Source organism: Ascidia mentula, chromosome 2, assembly GCF_947561715.1.
Source record: "Ascidia mentula chromosome 2, kaAscMent1.1, whole genome shotgun sequence".
Taxonomy (NCBI): domain Eukaryota; kingdom Metazoa; phylum Chordata; class Ascidiacea; order Phlebobranchia; family Ascidiidae; genus Ascidia; species Ascidia mentula.
The window spans coordinates 9,451,949-9,470,489 of NC_138567.1; the positions used below are offsets into that span (position 1 = coordinate 9,451,949).

At 40.0% G+C, this 18,541-nt stretch overlaps 3 protein-coding genes across 3 annotated transcripts; 2 read left to right on the top strand and 1 right to left on the bottom strand.

Annotated features, from left to right (window-relative positions):
• Window positions 1-4,682: 4,682 nt before the first annotated feature.
• On the bottom strand, window positions 4,683-13,171 carry LOC145888458 (phosphofurin acidic cluster sorting protein 2-like). Its single transcript, XM_082979206.1, has 20 exons — window positions 12,967-13,171; window positions 12,730-12,817; window positions 12,410-12,499; window positions 12,177-12,302; window positions 11,950-12,112; window positions 11,509-11,600; window positions 11,107-11,244; window positions 10,452-10,612; window positions 10,241-10,319; window positions 9,879-9,944; window positions 9,700-9,817; window positions 9,010-9,119; window positions 8,362-8,570; window positions 7,748-7,902; window positions 7,119-7,341; window positions 7,013-7,055; window positions 6,533-6,693; window positions 5,918-6,135; window positions 5,741-5,854; window positions 4,683-5,309 (listed from the first exon to the last, which is right to left on the bottom strand). The coding sequence occupies exons 1-20, from the start codon at window positions 13,062-13,064 to the stop codon at window positions 5,197-5,199; spliced, it is 2,565 nt and encodes an 854-aa protein (XP_082835332.1). The 5' UTR covers window positions 13,065-13,171; the 3' UTR covers window positions 4,683-5,196.
• A 533-nt stretch (window positions 13,172-13,704) lies between these two features.
• On the top strand, window positions 13,705-14,966 carry LOC145889613 (centromere protein K-like). The gene is made up of 3 exons (XM_082980597.1): window positions 13,705-13,854; window positions 13,938-14,122; window positions 14,212-14,966. Exons 1-3 carry the CDS (start codon window positions 13,737-13,739, stop codon window positions 14,701-14,703), a joined length of 795 nt encoding a protein of 264 aa, XP_082836723.1. The 5' UTR covers window positions 13,705-13,736; the 3' UTR covers window positions 14,704-14,966.
• Window positions 14,967-16,067: 1,101 nt separating this feature from the next.
• Window positions 16,068-18,478, top strand: LOC145890034 (left-right determination factor 2-like). The gene is made up of 4 exons (XM_082981075.1): window positions 16,068-16,371; window positions 17,224-17,527; window positions 17,725-17,967; window positions 18,157-18,478. Exons 1-4 carry the CDS (start codon window positions 16,068-16,070, stop codon window positions 18,476-18,478), a joined length of 1,173 nt encoding a protein of 390 aa, XP_082837201.1.
• Window positions 18,479-18,541: the final 63 nt, after the last annotated feature.

The following is an 18,541-nucleotide window of genomic DNA, read 5'->3' on the forward strand; positions in this document are numbered from 1 at the left end:
TTATACTATACATTAAATCGGGTTCCAATAACTCTAAAGACTGTGAATTATACAGATCTACTGTGCAAAGCTTGTAAGCCCGTGCATTTGTACTTCAGGTTGTCACATCGGTGGCTTGCACAAAAGATCAACAGGGGACACGGATGATAAAGTCCGCGTGCGGTCGAGATTTAACAGTTGCTTCGACCAGAAAACAGGACAGGTTTGGGCCGGGCCGGTTGACTTTGTCGTTTTGCACTCCCAATGGTATGTGGAAGCCTCCGCCGTGTGCAAGTAAGTGAGAAATATGAGCTATGTTGTGCCGACAAACATAATCAACGCTAATTTGGGACAAAATCTCGTCGGAGATCATTTGTCATAACTTTATTTTTTGCCTTTCAAGTTAAAAAATTAAAGCGCCAGTTTAACATTGATATCATTCTTTTTCCCCTTCCTACGTTTTTGTGTAAAATTATACTTTATTAAGCTTTGTAAAAACACACATATATACACGAATTTGCGATGTCACTTGTTTGGTGCGAAGAAGGTAATTATTTGATTTGAACAACAAACCAGATGTTTAAAAACGTACATTTTTGGGGTTTAGTCCCAACACAAGCACTGACACATTGGAATGCTGGCTGCAGGAAGCCAACAAACTTGTGGGACGCCAATCTCCAAACTTGCGACGACTGAAAGAATGTATGATCCAATACTCTTTCAATGAAACTGGGACAAATTATGGAGGTGGGATTCGCCTCAAATCATAATTACAGTAATTAAAATGACTTGCAACATTTGTAACAATAACCAAGAACCCTTCAAATTATTAATTAAAGACCCCACTTCATACGAAATAGTTGCTCATTGCATTTTGAACGACGTGTTCTGATTCAGGAAGTTTCTTTCCATCCAATGAAACGGCCAGTCCAGACGATAACCCACAATGCCCAACCATCACTTTGCAAGACTTCGAAACTGCGTTTATTAACTTCTACGATTCCAATTTGGAAGACATCACAGACGAAACTTTTAACGAGATCGAGAGAGTGTTAGACGTGGTGCAAGCAGACCTCATCTGCACGTGAGTAGATGTCTGTACCGCATGTGATATTATGCTAAGCTTTAGTGTCGCAACTGGCCAATCACCGTTGCAAATTCACTCAAATGAGTTGTTCTTTTAAATATTGCGTCACCATACATTTAAACTTTTTATGAAATAAAAATCGCAAAATGTAGTTCAAATGCCGATGTATGTGTATGGGTAAATAAGTAATGTGCAGAACATGCTGAGCGAATGCAAACGCATACAGTACACTAGCTTACAAGCAGTGACGTTGCAATGTTACACAATTACAGTTTAAACTTACTAAAACAAACTTAATATTTTTATTGTAGAAGCTGTACCTGCGATGAGCTTTCGAACAACCTTGGCCTATTGGAGGATTACGAATTTACGTCAGGATTGGAATGCGGAGATTGTTGGTCCACTAGGGTCGCATCGATGGCAGCGGGCATTTCGCCAATTGTGGATACCCTCGCATTGTCCGCGGTACAAACCGCTCATCTCCAACCAAGTAAGTTTTCCTGCCAGAACAATTTATCATTTTACCTTGATTTTGAAAACTGGACAAAATAAAAAAAAACTATATTCTGTATCGCATATTTTATTACCGTCGTTAGTTTTGCGATATAAGCCAGGTCGACAGTCGCATTTCTTCGCTATGTACAATAAATCTTATTCCAAAGACATACCGGTGGTCAAACGTCTCAAGTGTGCACAAACATAAAAAGTTTCCGTTTTGTGTCCTGCCTGTAATTACGTTGACATTACAGCAGGTGCTTTCTCAGGAATGTGACATGTCAAAAATATTTGATGTAAAAGTATTCGGATTAGAGTTGTTTTAAACAATACTACTATCCTCTGTCAAAAGCGTGTTCAACTTATAAAAATACACGCTTGCAATACCCACCCTTTGCATAGTAAGCACATGCCCGCAAGAAGCCACAGACATCAACGGTCCCAACGAACTTTTACGACGAGTGAGTCCGCGAGTTACCTGCAAACCGGAGAAAGTTGTGATAAAGTAAGTCGTGTGGATAAAACGACTAACATTTAATTTCTCACCCAACTTCTGTGGGCAATACAGACTGCACAGGTGTGCCATCGTGGACCTTGGATTGCGGCTTCTGAAAGAGTTCGTGATTGCGGCTGCAGACGGCATGATCTCTCCACCCGATGTCACACAAACGTGCACACCCTATTTCAGCACCGAAGGAAACAAGTCCGACATTATTTATGAGATTACCAACGACCTAAATCAGTGCGGAGTGGCTTTATACGTATGTATTTGGAATTATACTTACCTAAGTGACAATTTAGAACACAGTGCTGGTAAACGGTCCTTTTTGGGTCGTATTATTTACATATTGCTTTGACCCAAATGTGGGATTGAAAACATTTTTATGACTGAGTGAGTTGTGTCCTATTGTTTGTAAACTCTCTTTCCTTGGTATTAAATAGGTGATACAAAATCTGATGCAAAAGCGAAAAGGGTTCAAACTCTTAGATTAGATGATGCTCTTAACTTCTTTCGTCCCTAAATTTTAACCGCGGTCAGCAAATACCACATGGTTCACATGAGTGAAATTGAACTAAAGCCTGTTCCTCCCATGCGTGCTATAACCAGCAACATGTAACACTCTTTTAAGGAAAATGCAACTCACATATCTTACACCTATACAATGAGGACATATGAGGACAACGCGCATTTAACGAGCACCGTCCGTTTCACCAACGACATTCGCATCAACGTTACCTGTACATACCAGCGCAACTACACAATCTCCAGCGACGGCATCGGCGCCCTGCAAAGGCAAGTAACAATGGCACATCATAATCACACTATTTGTTGACGTAAAATGCCAGTTGAGCGTTGCAGAACGAACACAAAGGTTATCTATAAACCAAGTTTGTGGGTGCTGAAAGCGATTATGCAGTAAAAGCAAACAAAAAGTTTCAAAATAAAGTTTTCCAACGTGTGTTTGCATATGTTTGGTGGATAACTGAGATAAGTGACTTATAATAACTTTTCTTAATCCAACGCATTTTATTGACCATTTCGGTAATATGTTCAGCTCCATACGAATTGACGCTGGGAGGAACGTGGGCGCTTTCGACGTTGTGATCACCTTGTTCCAGAACTCGGGTTTCACGATGCCGATCCAACCGAATGCCATAATATCGGTTCCATCTGAGGTTTACGTTGATATTAATATTGCCACAAACCTGAACACGCTGTTGTTGACGGTATGAAAACACGTAATTGTCTTGACTGAATTTTGATTTATGTTTTGTTTTGTGTTGTGCACACAGGCTGATTCGTGTTGGATTTCTAACAACGCATCCGCAATGAGTCTTGGTCCTTACGTTTACATCTACATGCTAGGGTCAGTTGAATCCAACAGATGTTGATACCAAGGCAACACCAAATAGACTGAAGTGTAAAACTTAAGATTTGTGAATATCGACTTGCCATTAAAGGAAATTTAAAGACTTAAATTGTTGTTTTCCGTATGTACAATCAAACATATTTAATACAAAATTATCGCTTGGTCATATTGTAGATGTCCAATGGACTCCGCGACCAGCGAAGTGTTGGTCTCTCCGATATCAACCCAAGACTCTCGCCGACTGCGTTTCAGTTTCACATCATTTACGTGGGTGCAAATGGTGGAACAAAAGCTTTTCTTGCATTGCGAAGTCTCAGTTTGTCAGATTTCAGCTTCGAATCCGGATTGTCAACAACCAGTAAGTTTGGGGGCAAAACTGTCTTGGCGTTGGTACATTTACTTTTTTGTCAGGCTTGTAATACTAAAAGAAAGCGGTCGCTGGATGGAGATGATATGAAGAGTTTGGATAGGGTTTTAACCGTCGGTCCAGTGTTTCTGCACATGGAGAAGCCCGGCGAAATTGATTGCTCAAAGGTATCCAAATTGTTTGAAATGTATGAATAATATTTTTGCAGATTCTGGTGTGCTTTTCAAAACTTAAGTCAAATCGCAAGAATATTCACTAGGTTACTTTGAACATATTCCGGGGGCACATGACTACTTTTCAGTCAAGCAAATAAATTAAGATTGGACTGACACCTTTCTATAGTATGCTATAGCTATAGCATATATATATCCCGTAGTGCACAAAAATGTTTATTATATATTAAACAAAACCATCACAAACATCATACGTTTCTGTCCTTTGCAGAACAACGGTGGCTGCTCTCACTTTTGTGCGACCCAAAAGGATCATCCCTCCACGTGTATGTGTCCCAAAGGAATGAACTTAATGGAAGACGGAAAATCTTGTGTCGGTAAGCGAATTCGCAATGTTGAATGAAAATTAAAGTCAAGACAACTTTTCTACCACACTGGGATTCGAACCAGATCATCCTGTTTTACAAATTTTGATCAGTTTTCTTCTTGGCATGCATGGGTCAGGCGCTCTGACCGATATTGCAAAACATTTTTAGGGGTTCGACCGCCCCAAGTGTAACCATTTCTGCATTATCTATTTAATTGATAAGCTAACGTCACAGATCACGCACGTCAGTAAATTACTCCCCCGCAGAAAGCAACCAGGACGAAGTTTCCACACAAGAACAAAATCACTCACTCCTGCTGTTTGTACTGATGTTTATTGGCGCTTCAGTGTTGGCAATCCTGCACTTCTGCAGATGAGGTCGAGGATGTTCTCCAAAGGTGACAAAGAGTCCGCGTTGAAGAAAAGCGATTTTGGAAGGCGGATATTTGAAACAACGACTTGAATCAGTGACTTTAATGATTTTTACCGATCAGCAGCGTTATTGAATAAACTAAACGATTTCAGTCGCCATGCAGCACAGTTAGGACGTTAAAAAAACGAGGCCGTTTTTCACAGTGGTCCAATATAGATATACCTGTAGATAAAACAGCGAGCAGGCGTTAACAGGTACGCAATACGTCAAGCAAAAATTAATACTTGGCAAAAAAACAGCCTCAGGTTTAACCTTTAGCCCATGATTGTGTTGTGTATGTCGTGGGTTGCGTTACCATGTGGGCGGGGAGTGGGCAACAACATCGGCAGAAGTTATTGCACAACGCGGGGAAAAGGAACTAATAACACCGCAAGGAGTGAGAAGCAGGGTCGGGGAACTTTTAATAAAAACGACTGAGAGGATTTCAGACACTTCCACTGGAGAAGACGGCTAGGGGAAAAAGCTTGACGTGGCTTGACCAATGAGAGGAGAGCTGGAAAAACTTGATATCTCGCCACTCCACGCCGTCGATTTTCACTGAGAAAAATGTATGGGTGAAGGTAGGCGGCAATAAGTAGCGTTTTACAAATTTTGATTTCTTATTTTCTTTAACTATAGACATTGGCAAAAATCATATTTTGCTGTGAACTGTATATCTTATTGCACCAAACACTCAGGGCCAGTTGTACAAAATTCGAGGCCCAAATTGAAGAGACAACTTATTTTTGGCGATGTATCGGTGATGACCTGTTTTGGTCTCCCTGGCCCCAACTGCGGAGCCCTTTTTTTAAGGTACGGGTGCCCTTATGAGCCCTGGGCCAAAATGATAAAATGTGCCTGATAACGGCCAGGCAGAGTAAATGTGAGGTATAGATTTCGGTTTCAATTATCACGACGGTATTTAATACGAGCTTCAGTGGTTGCACAGTATCAGGTAGATTAATCAACATTGCATTACAAACTGTTACCTTTGAGGAGACTGTGCTGGTGTTTGGACGAACACAGGAGTCGGGAAATGCTTCCAAACACCTGCGACTTTGATTCAGACTCTTTTTCTTTACCTTTCTTGCCAGGTAGCCGCACTAAAATTCACAAGGATTTGTACTCAAAACCATTTCTCCCGCTCTTATCAACTGTTCACTCACTAATCATTTTCTTTCCTTTCGTGACGACATCGAGGGCAAGCCCTGTCGATGACGTCACGCTCTCGCCGAGAGTCGGAAGGCGATTGACGTGAAATGATTTGAAGTTGGTTTTCAATGAGTATTTGCTCACGTCTTTCTCCTTCCAGTAATCGACCTGGAGGCCGAGCTTGGTCTCCGGTGCCGACGATGTGCTGCTGGATGCAGATGCTGTGGACAACCTGGGAAGAGATTATTTTTATGTTAGGTTGGGTTTTGCAAGCTAGAGTCGTAAGTTATTGATTATTGCAGCTTAGAAAAAGCTATTTTATAGTTTTCCTTGATCATATCTTTTTCCATTTTCCTACCCGCAAAGTTGCACTTGCACATACTTTATAGGTAAGTTTCTGAGGTACGTTTAGTCAAGGTTGCTTGAAGGGAATTGAAAATAGCTCTTGTATCAGAGACAAAATACCAGATGTACACAAGACAATTTAGCAAAATCGCTATAAACCGAATCGTTTGACCAAAAAGCATGTTACAATAAAGACTAAGTAGCGACTGGCGAGTGACATCCCATACATATGCAGCATATATCATAAATATAATCAAGCACAACTAGCAAAGGAATTGACGAACTGTGTGGTCAGGTTCGGAGGGACCGAGGGTGAAGCTGGGGGTGAAGTTAGGGAAGAGTTTGCAAGTTGTGGAGTTTGTGAGGACGGGACATTGCTCGCTTGACAATCTTCCTTGTCCGAGTCTGCGACTGTCATCAAATCGTTCTCACCCACTTTCACATCCTGCAGTGTGAAAAATACTTTTTTGCGAGAACCCAAGCATGACGTTTTTTCCGCGTTTCGCCGTGAGTTCTGGAAACTTTCATACTTCAAAGGACTTTGTAATCCGCACAATACAATTTAAATTTAGAAGCCAAAAGATGGCAAAAGGCTATATTTCATTGTTCAACCATTATTCGGCCACAAACCTCACGTTAATTAAGAAACCCCGACTGTACTGGAATACAGTCTTGAGAAGACGAATATTCACGACAATACATGACATTAAAGTATACGTTCAATAAAATGCATTTTCCTGGCGAATCAACAGCCTTTTACTTACTGATATAAAAGGTAGAAATGTCTGTGTGCAGTCTTCATCGCCACTGTTAACACAATAACCATCAAATGAAACTTGGCAATCAATCATTCCATACAACAGCACTTACCTAATCTGGCGCAGAGTGAGCATCGCTTCCGCCACACTAAGTGATAACGTATGTGCGGCGTCTTTAAGGTAGTCTATAATGCGGTTTGCAAATTCTAATGGCTTGCTGTTCTGCTCTGTGTTGTCGCCCAATTTCTCGACGCACTCTCGCCAACTGGGGTCGCCAAAGAGCGCGGCGTAACGGGCGTCCACGGATGCGATGTAACGAGCAACCCGGTTGGGACCTGAGTATATTTTGATACTTAGTGTAATTGCTGGTTTTGGTTGTTGTGATTTTTGTATGCAGTTCCAGTTTTGAAATGGTTGCGTGGGGTTACATTTAAGCTTTTGTATTGTTTTATTTTCAGATCATTTTACGAGCGTATATCTGCACCTGCAACCGACTGCAAGTATTCGTATGGTGTCCACTATAGCAAAAAAAAGTACAATAGTAATTTAGGTTACATCAAGCAACACAAATGAGATGTACTGATGATAAATACAAATCAAAAAAAAAATTAGCATTGGAGTAAAAGTTGTGATCTGATTAAAAGTGAAAAGCGGATGGAAGCAAAAGGTTGGCCACCCCTGATACACAGGGTGCCGAAAAAACTGCAGTCAATAGACTGACCGTAAACAAGCATAACTTACCGAGGGGCAAGACGTAGAAGGTGAAGAAGGTTTGCCAATCGGGAGCCCGGGATGAGAGTTGCTTCACATACTGACGAAGGACGTTATTGAGAAAAACTTCACCACCTAACACGACCACTTTGAGAGGCTTCGGAGATTCCGAATTGCTGTTCATGCTAAAAATTTAAAACATAAATGATGAAATTTAAAGAAACCCTATGCAGTTATCATAATGTGTGTAGGAATAGCCCGACAGTCTTACAAACAACGGAGACTTGGCATCAAATTTTTTAACTAGTTATATAAGAAAAAACCTAGTATGTGGTACTGATGATGCCGAGTTGTAGGCCAAATATATATATATCAGAAACATCAGAAAGACAAATGACATAGGTTTTCTCTTAACCTGTGCAGTTATAAGAGGATATTGTGCTCCTTTTTCATTAAACACTAGTCAAACAATGTGACATCATCAATGCGATGAACTCTTTTTAAAACAGCCCGTTGTTGGTTTCAGTATTAAAACCTAATAATGCCAAACAGATGAACTCAATATGTAAGAACTTGTTAAGCATATAACACATATGTACTACTTCGACACAAGTTGGTCTTCAATATACATAAAAAAAACTTACTACTTTTGGAGTAAACCGACCACACAGGTGAATACTGTTTGCACGTCATGCTGTCCAAGGGCCAATACAGGGGTGCACTGTGTTTGTTGCTTCAAAGCGTTATACACGTTCAACCCGTTTCGGTCGCAACTATCTATCAAGCAAACGGCGTCGGGCAAGCCTTCTTCCATCGCTTGTAGAGCGTCGGTAATGGATCCATAACCAATGTTCTGTGAAAGAAAAGTGACGTAACTTAGAGCTCACTGATCATTACGCCTATTATGCTTCTAAACGTAACTTAAATGTTTATAAATATCAACTATCATAGGAACAAAAATATTTCTTATAAAACAAATAATAATAGATGACGGTAGCCAAGACACATTTCACAAATGCGTTTATGGCCAAAAACAAACGGATATTGTACTTAAGCTGGTTGGCGTGTGACAGAATAGTTTTGCTCTGCAGCAACGTCTTCTGACTGATCACATAAACAATATGTCACTCGGTACATACAGCAAAGGTCCCTGGCATATTCACATTTCTCTATGCTGCGTATACGACACAGATTAATTTAGGCCTTGCATGACGCGGTCAAAACTCGATACTGCGAGGTAGAGTTAGACATAGATCGATATGGGACTCTACCAATTACAGTACAGTACTTACAAGTTCCTTGGCACCCGACATTTTGAAGTTGGTGGATTGGGCCCAGGGCGTGTCATCTCTTGATGCGTGACGACTCTTTGGCGAATTGGAAGCCGACGAAACGGAGACAGCTGTAAAAAAGGGGAAGTTTGCGAAACGATGGAGGGCAGGGTAAGGCACTTGCCATTGTAACCAATATTTGCGATAATCGGAAGGTTAGACAGAAATTCTTTTGACGTTTTTACACCTTCCAATGTCCGAAACAATCAGGGACGGCTAATAAGTGCAAGGTTTGCCAGTACGTTGAACAGGGGTAACTGGTGATTCAAAGGGGTTGGGCCCTAAAAAAACACCACTCATACCCCAACAATCAACACGTTATAATAACGTCTTGTATCAGTTGGGAAAAATTTTCTGTCGACCATAAAAGACCGAACGAAAAGCGAGTGATGTCGTTTAAGCGTCTTTTGACCAGCTAAGGTGATTAAATAATCGATCTCTACCGACGAGCATAACGGAAAGCTTCCAAGCATGCCGGTGTTTTTGAGAAGCCCCTGTTGTTGGGACCTTTTAAGAAATTCACCAAAGCCAGGTTCTCGAAGACCGCACATAAAAAATAATCTACAGTTTGTTGTTGTCAATATGGTTTGTCCCACCATGCATTGTAATCTACATATTGCATATCATAGAAATCAAACTAAGCCGTTATACCGGCATCGGCGGAGGTGGACAACACTTTTTTAGGTTCGTTTTCAGATGTCTTCATGGTCGGATGATCGTCCCACGACCGAGAGAGGGCGTTACCTGATGCGGAGTTGGCAACGAACGACTGAAATAAATACGAGAGTGATAATTGGAGGCTTGTATCAACGGGGAAAGGAGCAACTTACCGTCTCAGCGTCCATGTCTTCGCTCAAACCGGGACTATTCCCAGATGATCTGCGGTAGGATGGATTCTGGAAGGAAAAAAACGGTTATAAGAGTTACACTGGGCGATAGAAAGGGGTAATATCTACAGAGGGCCTTTAGGTTAAAACCAGGTTGAAATAAAACAAGTGTTCTCGCTAACATAGCGGTATGTTGCAGAGAAATATGATTGAGAGAAGAAAAGGAACAAAAATCATATTCAGGGCATTTCAAATTTTGCCCGATTTGTGCATTCATCCCTTTACAAACTTGTGTGATTTTTGGTAGGTTTTTAAAACATTTAAACCTGTGTTACCCACATAAGTACAAAATCGACAACAAGCACCTGATCTACAGTGGGTTGATCCCTTAAGCTGCTGATCTCCGTTTGTGAGCTTGAATGTGAAATTCGATCGAAGAATGGTCTTTACGAGAAAACATAATTGTATTTGGACAACTTACTGCACAATAATAATAAAAAAGTCTCATCAAAAACTATTAAAAGATGTGGAAATAGGACAGTATCCAAAAAGTTTTGTTTTTCTAAAAACACTTACCGGAGTTTGGGTTTTGGGGTTGAGACAATACTACAATTATCCTCCATCTCCGGACAGCTGTCACTTAAGTTGAAATCCTCTAGTTCATCATAAAGGAAATCATAATCCACTGGATCTGCTGGATTGTGATCAGTGTCAGGCACCATGTCAGGCTCAAGTCCCTTGAGAAGTCAAATAAATTTTATTAATGTTAGATGATGAAGGAAAATATTACATGTAATATGGATGTCTGTTTATCTTATGCTTAACAAATACTGTAATACAACTCCTGTTTTTAAAGGAAACTGGTTTGAATATTTGATTTTAATATGTAATTTGTGATATGGGCTTCTACACAAAACCATGTGCTTATTATCCTTAGCTACAGAAATTAATCATATAAAAATCATAAAATAACATCATAAAAAAGTCATATTCTGTAACTGTAAAACAGATAATGCAACTTCTAATTTTCTTCATTGAAAAGAGTACTTGGTGTCTATCAATGGGTGATATAAATGCGTCTAGGGCAGATTAGTATTGTCAGAAAACAACTAAGGGTGTTAAAAGGGTAGGTAAACAGTAATTAAAACATTACTAACTCTCATGGGATTACTATCTTTTATTACAAGGCAACCCATTAAACACATCTCTAAACTATCTACCCTATACTCACCTCATCAGCAACTTGTTTAAATTTTTTCAACAGTGCTGCCACTTTGCTCTTAATAAAGTTCTGCTGTCTGGAAGAAGAGGACATCCTTACCTTGCGTCGGTTTTTGCGCTTAGGATTGTGAGATTCATCACCAAACTCCTGTACAAGAAAGGCCAATCACAAAGAATACAGGGGGAAAAAAGATATGTCACTCTATTTGTATAACCCCGATGGAGTTTGTGATCGTCGCTACAGAGTCTATTAAATATTCATGACTTGGTGGCATAAAAGGACAACAGAAGACAGCATGGGAAAGGACAATGTATTTATCACCAGTCTTTTATTTGTATTTTAACCTCAAACTACATTGACAAATCAATAAAGTGTAAATGAAGCTTGTTTTTTTTTATCAAACACACTTACCTGCGGATTGTCACTGCCAATGTCCTGCTCTGAGGAATATGAATCCACATCTTCATCATCCTCTGAGTAATTTTCGACATCTGGGGACCTATCTTAAAACACATTGCACAGAAGAGAGTAAGATTTTTTGTTTCACAAGATATTATCTTACTGATGAACACACAGATCATTTTAATAATTGGGATCTACTTGTATATATAAACGCATAAAGGTATAAGGGACAGTAAAACACAAAATCCATTTTTTTTGCACTTGATTCTATGGTACACTGCAACTAGCGAGCACAATTTCTGTGATATTGGCTTGTGTACTTATACCCCATAGATTTGTGTAAATAAATGATAAAACCTAATTGATATTCATACAGATACAGTGCACCATAAGTTTTGCAATGCAATGCTTAAAACCTTATGGTAGTTATTCTTTAAAAATATAAATAACCTGTTTCCAAATGCTTAGCAGCTCTTTCACTTTCCATGTCAGCATCAATAGGAATGCTGCTCATGTTTAACACATTAATTTGTGCTACCAGAACAACATTATTCTCTTTTGCCTTTGCATACATTTCAATAGTTGATTCCTCGACAATGGGACATTGAATTATCTGCAAACAGAGTCCATATGATCAATTCATCCTGTGGTATCTTTTTTGCATCTCAATGGCCAACCTGTGCCATGTCCACTCTTCCCATAGCAAGTGTTTTGTAGCCAAGCATAGCTCGATTTTTGTACCGTTTCTTCCGCTGCAACATGAGTTGCAATCTGTTTTCATCGCGTTTGACAAAATGAGGGTACTGCGAAAAAAATCAGTAGTTCTGTATCTTTTATATCACTGAAGATTGAAAGCAATTAAAAATCACATACTTTTAGAAAAAAACTGATACAAAAAAAGTTTTCTTACTTGCAAACTAAACGTAAGTTCAAGCATTGTGTTTGTCATTCCACCACTACCTAGAAATATTTCATTGGACCGAAAAACCCTTTTAGCACCCTGCAGAGTAAAACACAATGTTCCAAAGCCATATATATACCCATATATATAAGAGGTTTAAGGACTTCGCAGCCCATGCATTGCTGCCTAACTGGATCAGCCAGTTTTTTCCAACAAGTCAGAGCAAGATCTAAAAATCCAGCTCCCTATGAGGTTTGAACTTACATCCTTTGGCTTACCAGGCCTATATACAACAGTTGGTGACAATAAACAGCATTGTCCATACTCACTTGCATTTTAACAGCAATAAATAAGGATTGAACGTCTTTATCCAGCTCGCGAAGTACAGTCAAGCGACAAATGGACATGCTGCATATCCTGAAACATTCATTTTGTCTTGAAAAAGCTCAATAGAATAAAAAATGGATATGCTCATCAACGATATAAACAAATATTGGAATATATAGTTGTAAAACATGCTTTTGCAAACAAATATCAAGGTAAGGTTTCGTAAATTACATCCAAACCTTGGTATGCAATTAGAAGATGATCGATCTATTTCCCATGTTGCGAAAAAGTTCATAGGAATGGAAGCCTGTCCACTAGAACCACCACCACGATTCATTTTTGTTGTCTGATGAACAACTGGAAATTTCTTGAAACTTTATCACAGTTTCAGCACTTATCTAAATTCCAAAACTAATACACTAGATTTAGCATTGAGGGAACAACTAAGTCTAAAAATGAAAATCAAACATAAAAATTAACAGCAAAATAAAACTTGTAAACCTAACTAATAAACAAAACATAATGACAAAGTAAAACTTGTTAACCTTACCAATATACAAAACAAAAACACCAGTACAGGTGTTATGATGACAAATTGCACTTTTTCCGGTGCAGTTACACTCCAAATAAAGTGTATACGTGCGTACGGTGAACTGGTGGACTTTATGGAACTTGCACACACAAAATTTTTCCAAGAAATCCACCGGACACGACAATCGCCGATATCACAACCAAAATTGTATTTTATGATGGGAACGAAAGTTACCCAATATTGTTGGGGCCTAATATCATATAATTTCAGCTTGAATTGCATCTTTTGCCGTAGCTGCAATATGACAATAACAATAACAAAGCCTACCAAAAACACCAAAAAGAAGGCAATCAAGTAAATGTTATTTTGTTTCTAAAACATGTCATCCGATGAGACAAAGGTATTTCCGCGACGTACACAAAAATTTCGCGGGAAAAATGCAAAACTAAAATTTATGCAAGTAACAAAACTCGCTCCATGCTTTGGACCATGAACTCATTAGCAAGCGAAATCGAAAACCTACAAGGGCAGTGTGTAGATTTACAAAAGAAACTGGAAGGATTAACCACTAAAGTATCAGCTAAACAACCATCTGGTATGTTTACTGTTAATTGTTTGTCTTTCCATCCAATTGCCTTCGAAACCAAAAATAATATTATGTTTGATGAATTCTCATAGATGCACCAGTTGTTAAAAATGCGGACCACTTGACCGAACTTGAAACTCAATATCTATCAGCACAACTAAAAGCTACAGCAGATTGTGGACATCTAAAAGAAGTTTCATTAAATCCTCTTGTTGTTTCATTAAATCTTTATGATGAACTGACTGCAACTTGTGCATCCATGACTGAGTTACTCAAGGTAATGTATTTTGCATTTCACTGTATAATGCTCAAAGTGGCTTTAACATAAAAATGAAATCTTATTTACTGTTCATTGTCACTCTTCAGGTTGTGGACACTCAGATTGGAAGTTTGGAAAAGAGTATAGAGCACAAAGGAGGCCTGATAAAGCAGCAAGAAGAGATACATGAGGCACTTTTAAATCAACTTACTACCCAAAACCAATCTCTATCAAAGGGTGTGGAACTTAGCCAAATAATGGAAAGCAAACATGCAAATTACTTGAAAGAAGTTGGAGTTGTAAAAAAAGAAATGAACAAATTTATGGACAAGCACTTTGCTGTGCCAGACACCAACAAGTACAAGCTTGCTGAAACAGAAACAACTGCACAAGAGTTGTTGTCACAAAAGAAGTTTGTTTCTATGAGGCAGCTATACTCTAGTCTACTGTCACTTGCAACAGATAAACCAGATGAGCCGTACTTGACCATTGGGTTGCAGCACTGGCCGCAACATATTGATTTGTTGCTGCGGTTTGGAATTGCAGTAAGAAACCCATATGATGGAAACCAAATTAAACTTGCCAATACTTATTCCTAAACCCTTTTGTTTAGTTTGATTTTTTTGTTTTGATTCCATGCAAATTTTTTGTTGTTTAGATGTTAGAAAGTGTCTATTTTTGTAGATTCCAATTTTTAAATCAATCCTTCAGTGCAAATTTTTTTGATGATGAATTGATGAAGACTAGTGTTGATTATGTTCACAACCATAGGGGACTTGCACCCAATATTTTGGTTGGTGGGGACACATTATGATTCCTCACCAAGCAGAAAAAATCATAACTTTTAGTGTTTGGCGTTTTAACTCCCACGGATATTAAAAGTCGGTTTTGTTAAATCAATGCATTTTATGAAAGAAACTGGTCCAGAGGAGATAGCCGCATAATATCATTGTCTGTGTGTCTAGTATAAGCTGGAGATGTGTCTTTTAAATCTTGTTGTATCAGAAAAGAACAGTTTGGTCAAATTATGCGTTAATAGCGCTGCAATGCATCCCGACTAACGGGCGAAAATTTTGATAATGTATGTTTGTTGTAGTTTTGTTGGCAATCCGACACTTAAAATAATAGTTGCTGGTGTTATGTCGTGACGACTAAAGAAGCTTAAGTTGATGGCCGTCAGTAACAATAAACGATGCGATTGTTCAACTGATTTTTAAAGAATTGCGATTTGTTTTAGTAGAAAATCTACTTTCTTGCCAGCCCCCTTTCGAAATCACCAACCAGTTTTCGCACACCCTTCTGACAAAAATGTAATGAACTAATTATGGAACCAACCCTGATGATTCAGTATTCATGCACTTGTTTGGTTGGGAGGCACTGTTTTAATTGATACGATAAAGACAGCACCGAGAGCAACATAAACCTTTGTGATTAGATAACATTAAATGGTTTATCGCAAGGCTTCACAAGGTGGGAGACGAACGCTAAAATTTTTGGATAGCAAAGAGTTTGGCACACAAAGACAAATTACAACATTTAATTGTGTTTCATAAAGTACGCTACGCCCATCAGAAATGGTCGCTGTTTCAAAGAGGAATCGGACAAAATCCTGGACTGAAAACCGACACATCCCCAATGAGCAATAAATACGCGGCAACCTGTGCATCAGCATGGACCCAAACGCAAATTGCCAAGCAGTCAAATTATCTCCAATCCCCACCAGCGTCTGCGTCCCAGACGCTACTTCTCTCGCCCCGCTGTGAACAGGTAAAAACTTCGCGTCTGCCATCGTGTCCGCGATCACACAATTTTTTTCTCCTTTTATCTTCTCGCCGCGCTTCTTCCGGCCACGGTCTATATAAACCGCAGGAAGAGATAGAAAAATCAGTAGTCGTGAAAGGAACCTTTAGTAAATTACAACTACAGGTCTGCTCAATCCGACGACACAAATATGAAATCGACTATGAGTTCACGCATGATGAAGATCTATTTCTTGGCGTTACTTTTTGCAGTCGACTGCAACGCCACAATCACAGAGCAAGAACATTTAAAAGCATCGATGCTCAAATTTCTGAGCTTGGACGAGCCGCCAGAAGTGTCAGGACAGGAATTTCAGTCTGTTCAGGTACCGCAAAGTGTCCAAGCGAAATACGACGATCTCATGTGGAAATATATGTCCAAAGAAGAGGACAAAGTGTATGAAAGGAAAATGCGTTCTGCAGAACCGTCGCTCGCTGCTCTATTCAGAACAGCACAAAAAAGTCAAGGTAAATTCATTTAATTTTTAATATATATTTCAACACAGTAGATTTTTGATGCAACTTCATTGTGCGATTCACGGAAGTCCTGATTTAAAAACAAAAATTTGTTTGAGTTAAAATTGTAAAATTGGCGTTAATTAATAGCAATCGATCGTTATCAAAAATGTAACAATGTATTTTGCACTAAAATGCAGATACTCGTTGCCGATATCGGTCGCATACTTACAAAGGCAATAATGGCAGACATCAAAACGCTACCGGCATTTGATGTTTTCAAGTGACGGGGGGCACGCACTTCAAGTGACAAGTTTAATCCCAGCAAACAGGCCCCCTCTCACAGGGAGCGCACAAATAACGACCACGTCTCGCCCCTCGTGTGTATTGGAATCGTCTGACGCAGGCTGACGTTCCAGCGCGTCTTGTAAGGTCGTGACGATCGGCACTTAGTCGTAGAGTATTCACCTGGTTTTAATCGATGCGCGCTCTAATCGTTTACCGATATACGATTTTGATCGGGGCGATATCGTCGCTACAAATTACGCGTATTGTGCTTCGCGCGACTCGTGCATTGTTTTAGATATTTTGTTTTGTTCCCGGTCATAATGGAAACAGCACTCTAACAGCGCCGTGTATTGTGCGTCGTCGCCATTTCACACAATGCAACAATTGTGAATTGCTGTCAATAAAGTTACGATTCGTAACAGTCACTTACCGCGAACAAACGATCGCGCAATTGAATGCTGAGGTCAGCAGTCTTTAACCGAAGTCCAACACTCCGGCCACTTGGCGTCTCACTCTCCAGTCGGGCCACTTGGCCATGTGTCCATCTCAAGCTAACCCTTGTATTTTTCATTGCAGGCATAACAGGTGACGTAGTGTTTTCAAACACCTTCAGCGAGACGTTAAAATTTGACATGGACGGGAAAATAGCCAAAGATGCAAGCGTTGCCTTCGCTGAACTCAAGCTGTTCAAGAAGCTGCCAAACAGACAGAGGCACCGCCAAAATCGCCGCCAGGGGGAGCTCGACAGACGGCGAAACCGGGTTCAATTATCGCGACGTCGTATTGAACGTCAGCGCAACAAGCAAAAGGCTCGAGTTTCCATTTATCACACGGTGTACGACTCATTAGGTGTGGAGCATTTGCAGCTGCTTGATTCAAGGTTGGTTTCTTTAAAAGCATTTTTCTGTGCATTTTAATTTGTAAAATTGTAGAGTTTTGTGACCATATGGCGTTTCAGGCTCACGAAATTTAGTAATCCAAAGCAAATTTTTTTGGCGTTTTTAAGTATAGGAAAATTTGGACATTCGGTATTTTTTTGCATTCGATTGTTAAACCTTAACCATTGTTTAACCTTAGAATGGTGATGGTCAACCACTCCGGATGGCAATCCTTCGACATCACCAGAGCAATCCAACAGTGGCAAAGGCACCCGGTCAAGGTGATGTCTATCACATTCGAACTTCGCGTGGATAGCGCTCGACCGGGCCGAAAAGCGGCAGAAAGCGCGAGTTTGGTTCGCTTCACGAGTCAAGCCGCTTCCTCCCACTCCCCCAGACGTCCGGAAATCGTCATATATACGAGAAAGCCCCCGAAACCAGGGTATGCGATGTTGAAACTTTTAAATAAGGAATTTTGTCGCACTATACGTATATTTTAATTCCGTGGCGGGGTTATAATTCGTGAATTTTGAGTGTGAAAATTATAAGGATGGTCTGGGAAAATAACAACAAATTTGCATTCTATGCTGATTGGGTATTTGACAATTAATCAACCGCATGAATTTTTTAGGCCAAGCGACTGCGTCAGCTCCTCGGCGGGAAAATGTTGCCGCGATCGCCGCTACATCAACTTTCGCGACCTGGAGTGGGCCCGGCGTTGGATCGTTCAACCTTCGGGTTACGACGCGTTCCAGTGCCGTGGATCCTGTTCCGAAGGCCGGTGGAAGTTTCTACCACGAACCAGGCCCACTTGCGCCGCTGCCAAGACCGCACCTTTGCCTATTATGTACTTGGTGAAACGCAACGGCGTCACCCAGTTGGAAGTGGCAGAGTTCCCCCACATGGTGGTGCAAGAGTGCGCTTGTTCTACCGACCGGGAAATTATGAACTGATGATTTTGTCAGTGGTCGCTTTCTGTGCTTTTAATATTTTTTTTTCATGTTCCATTTTTGTTT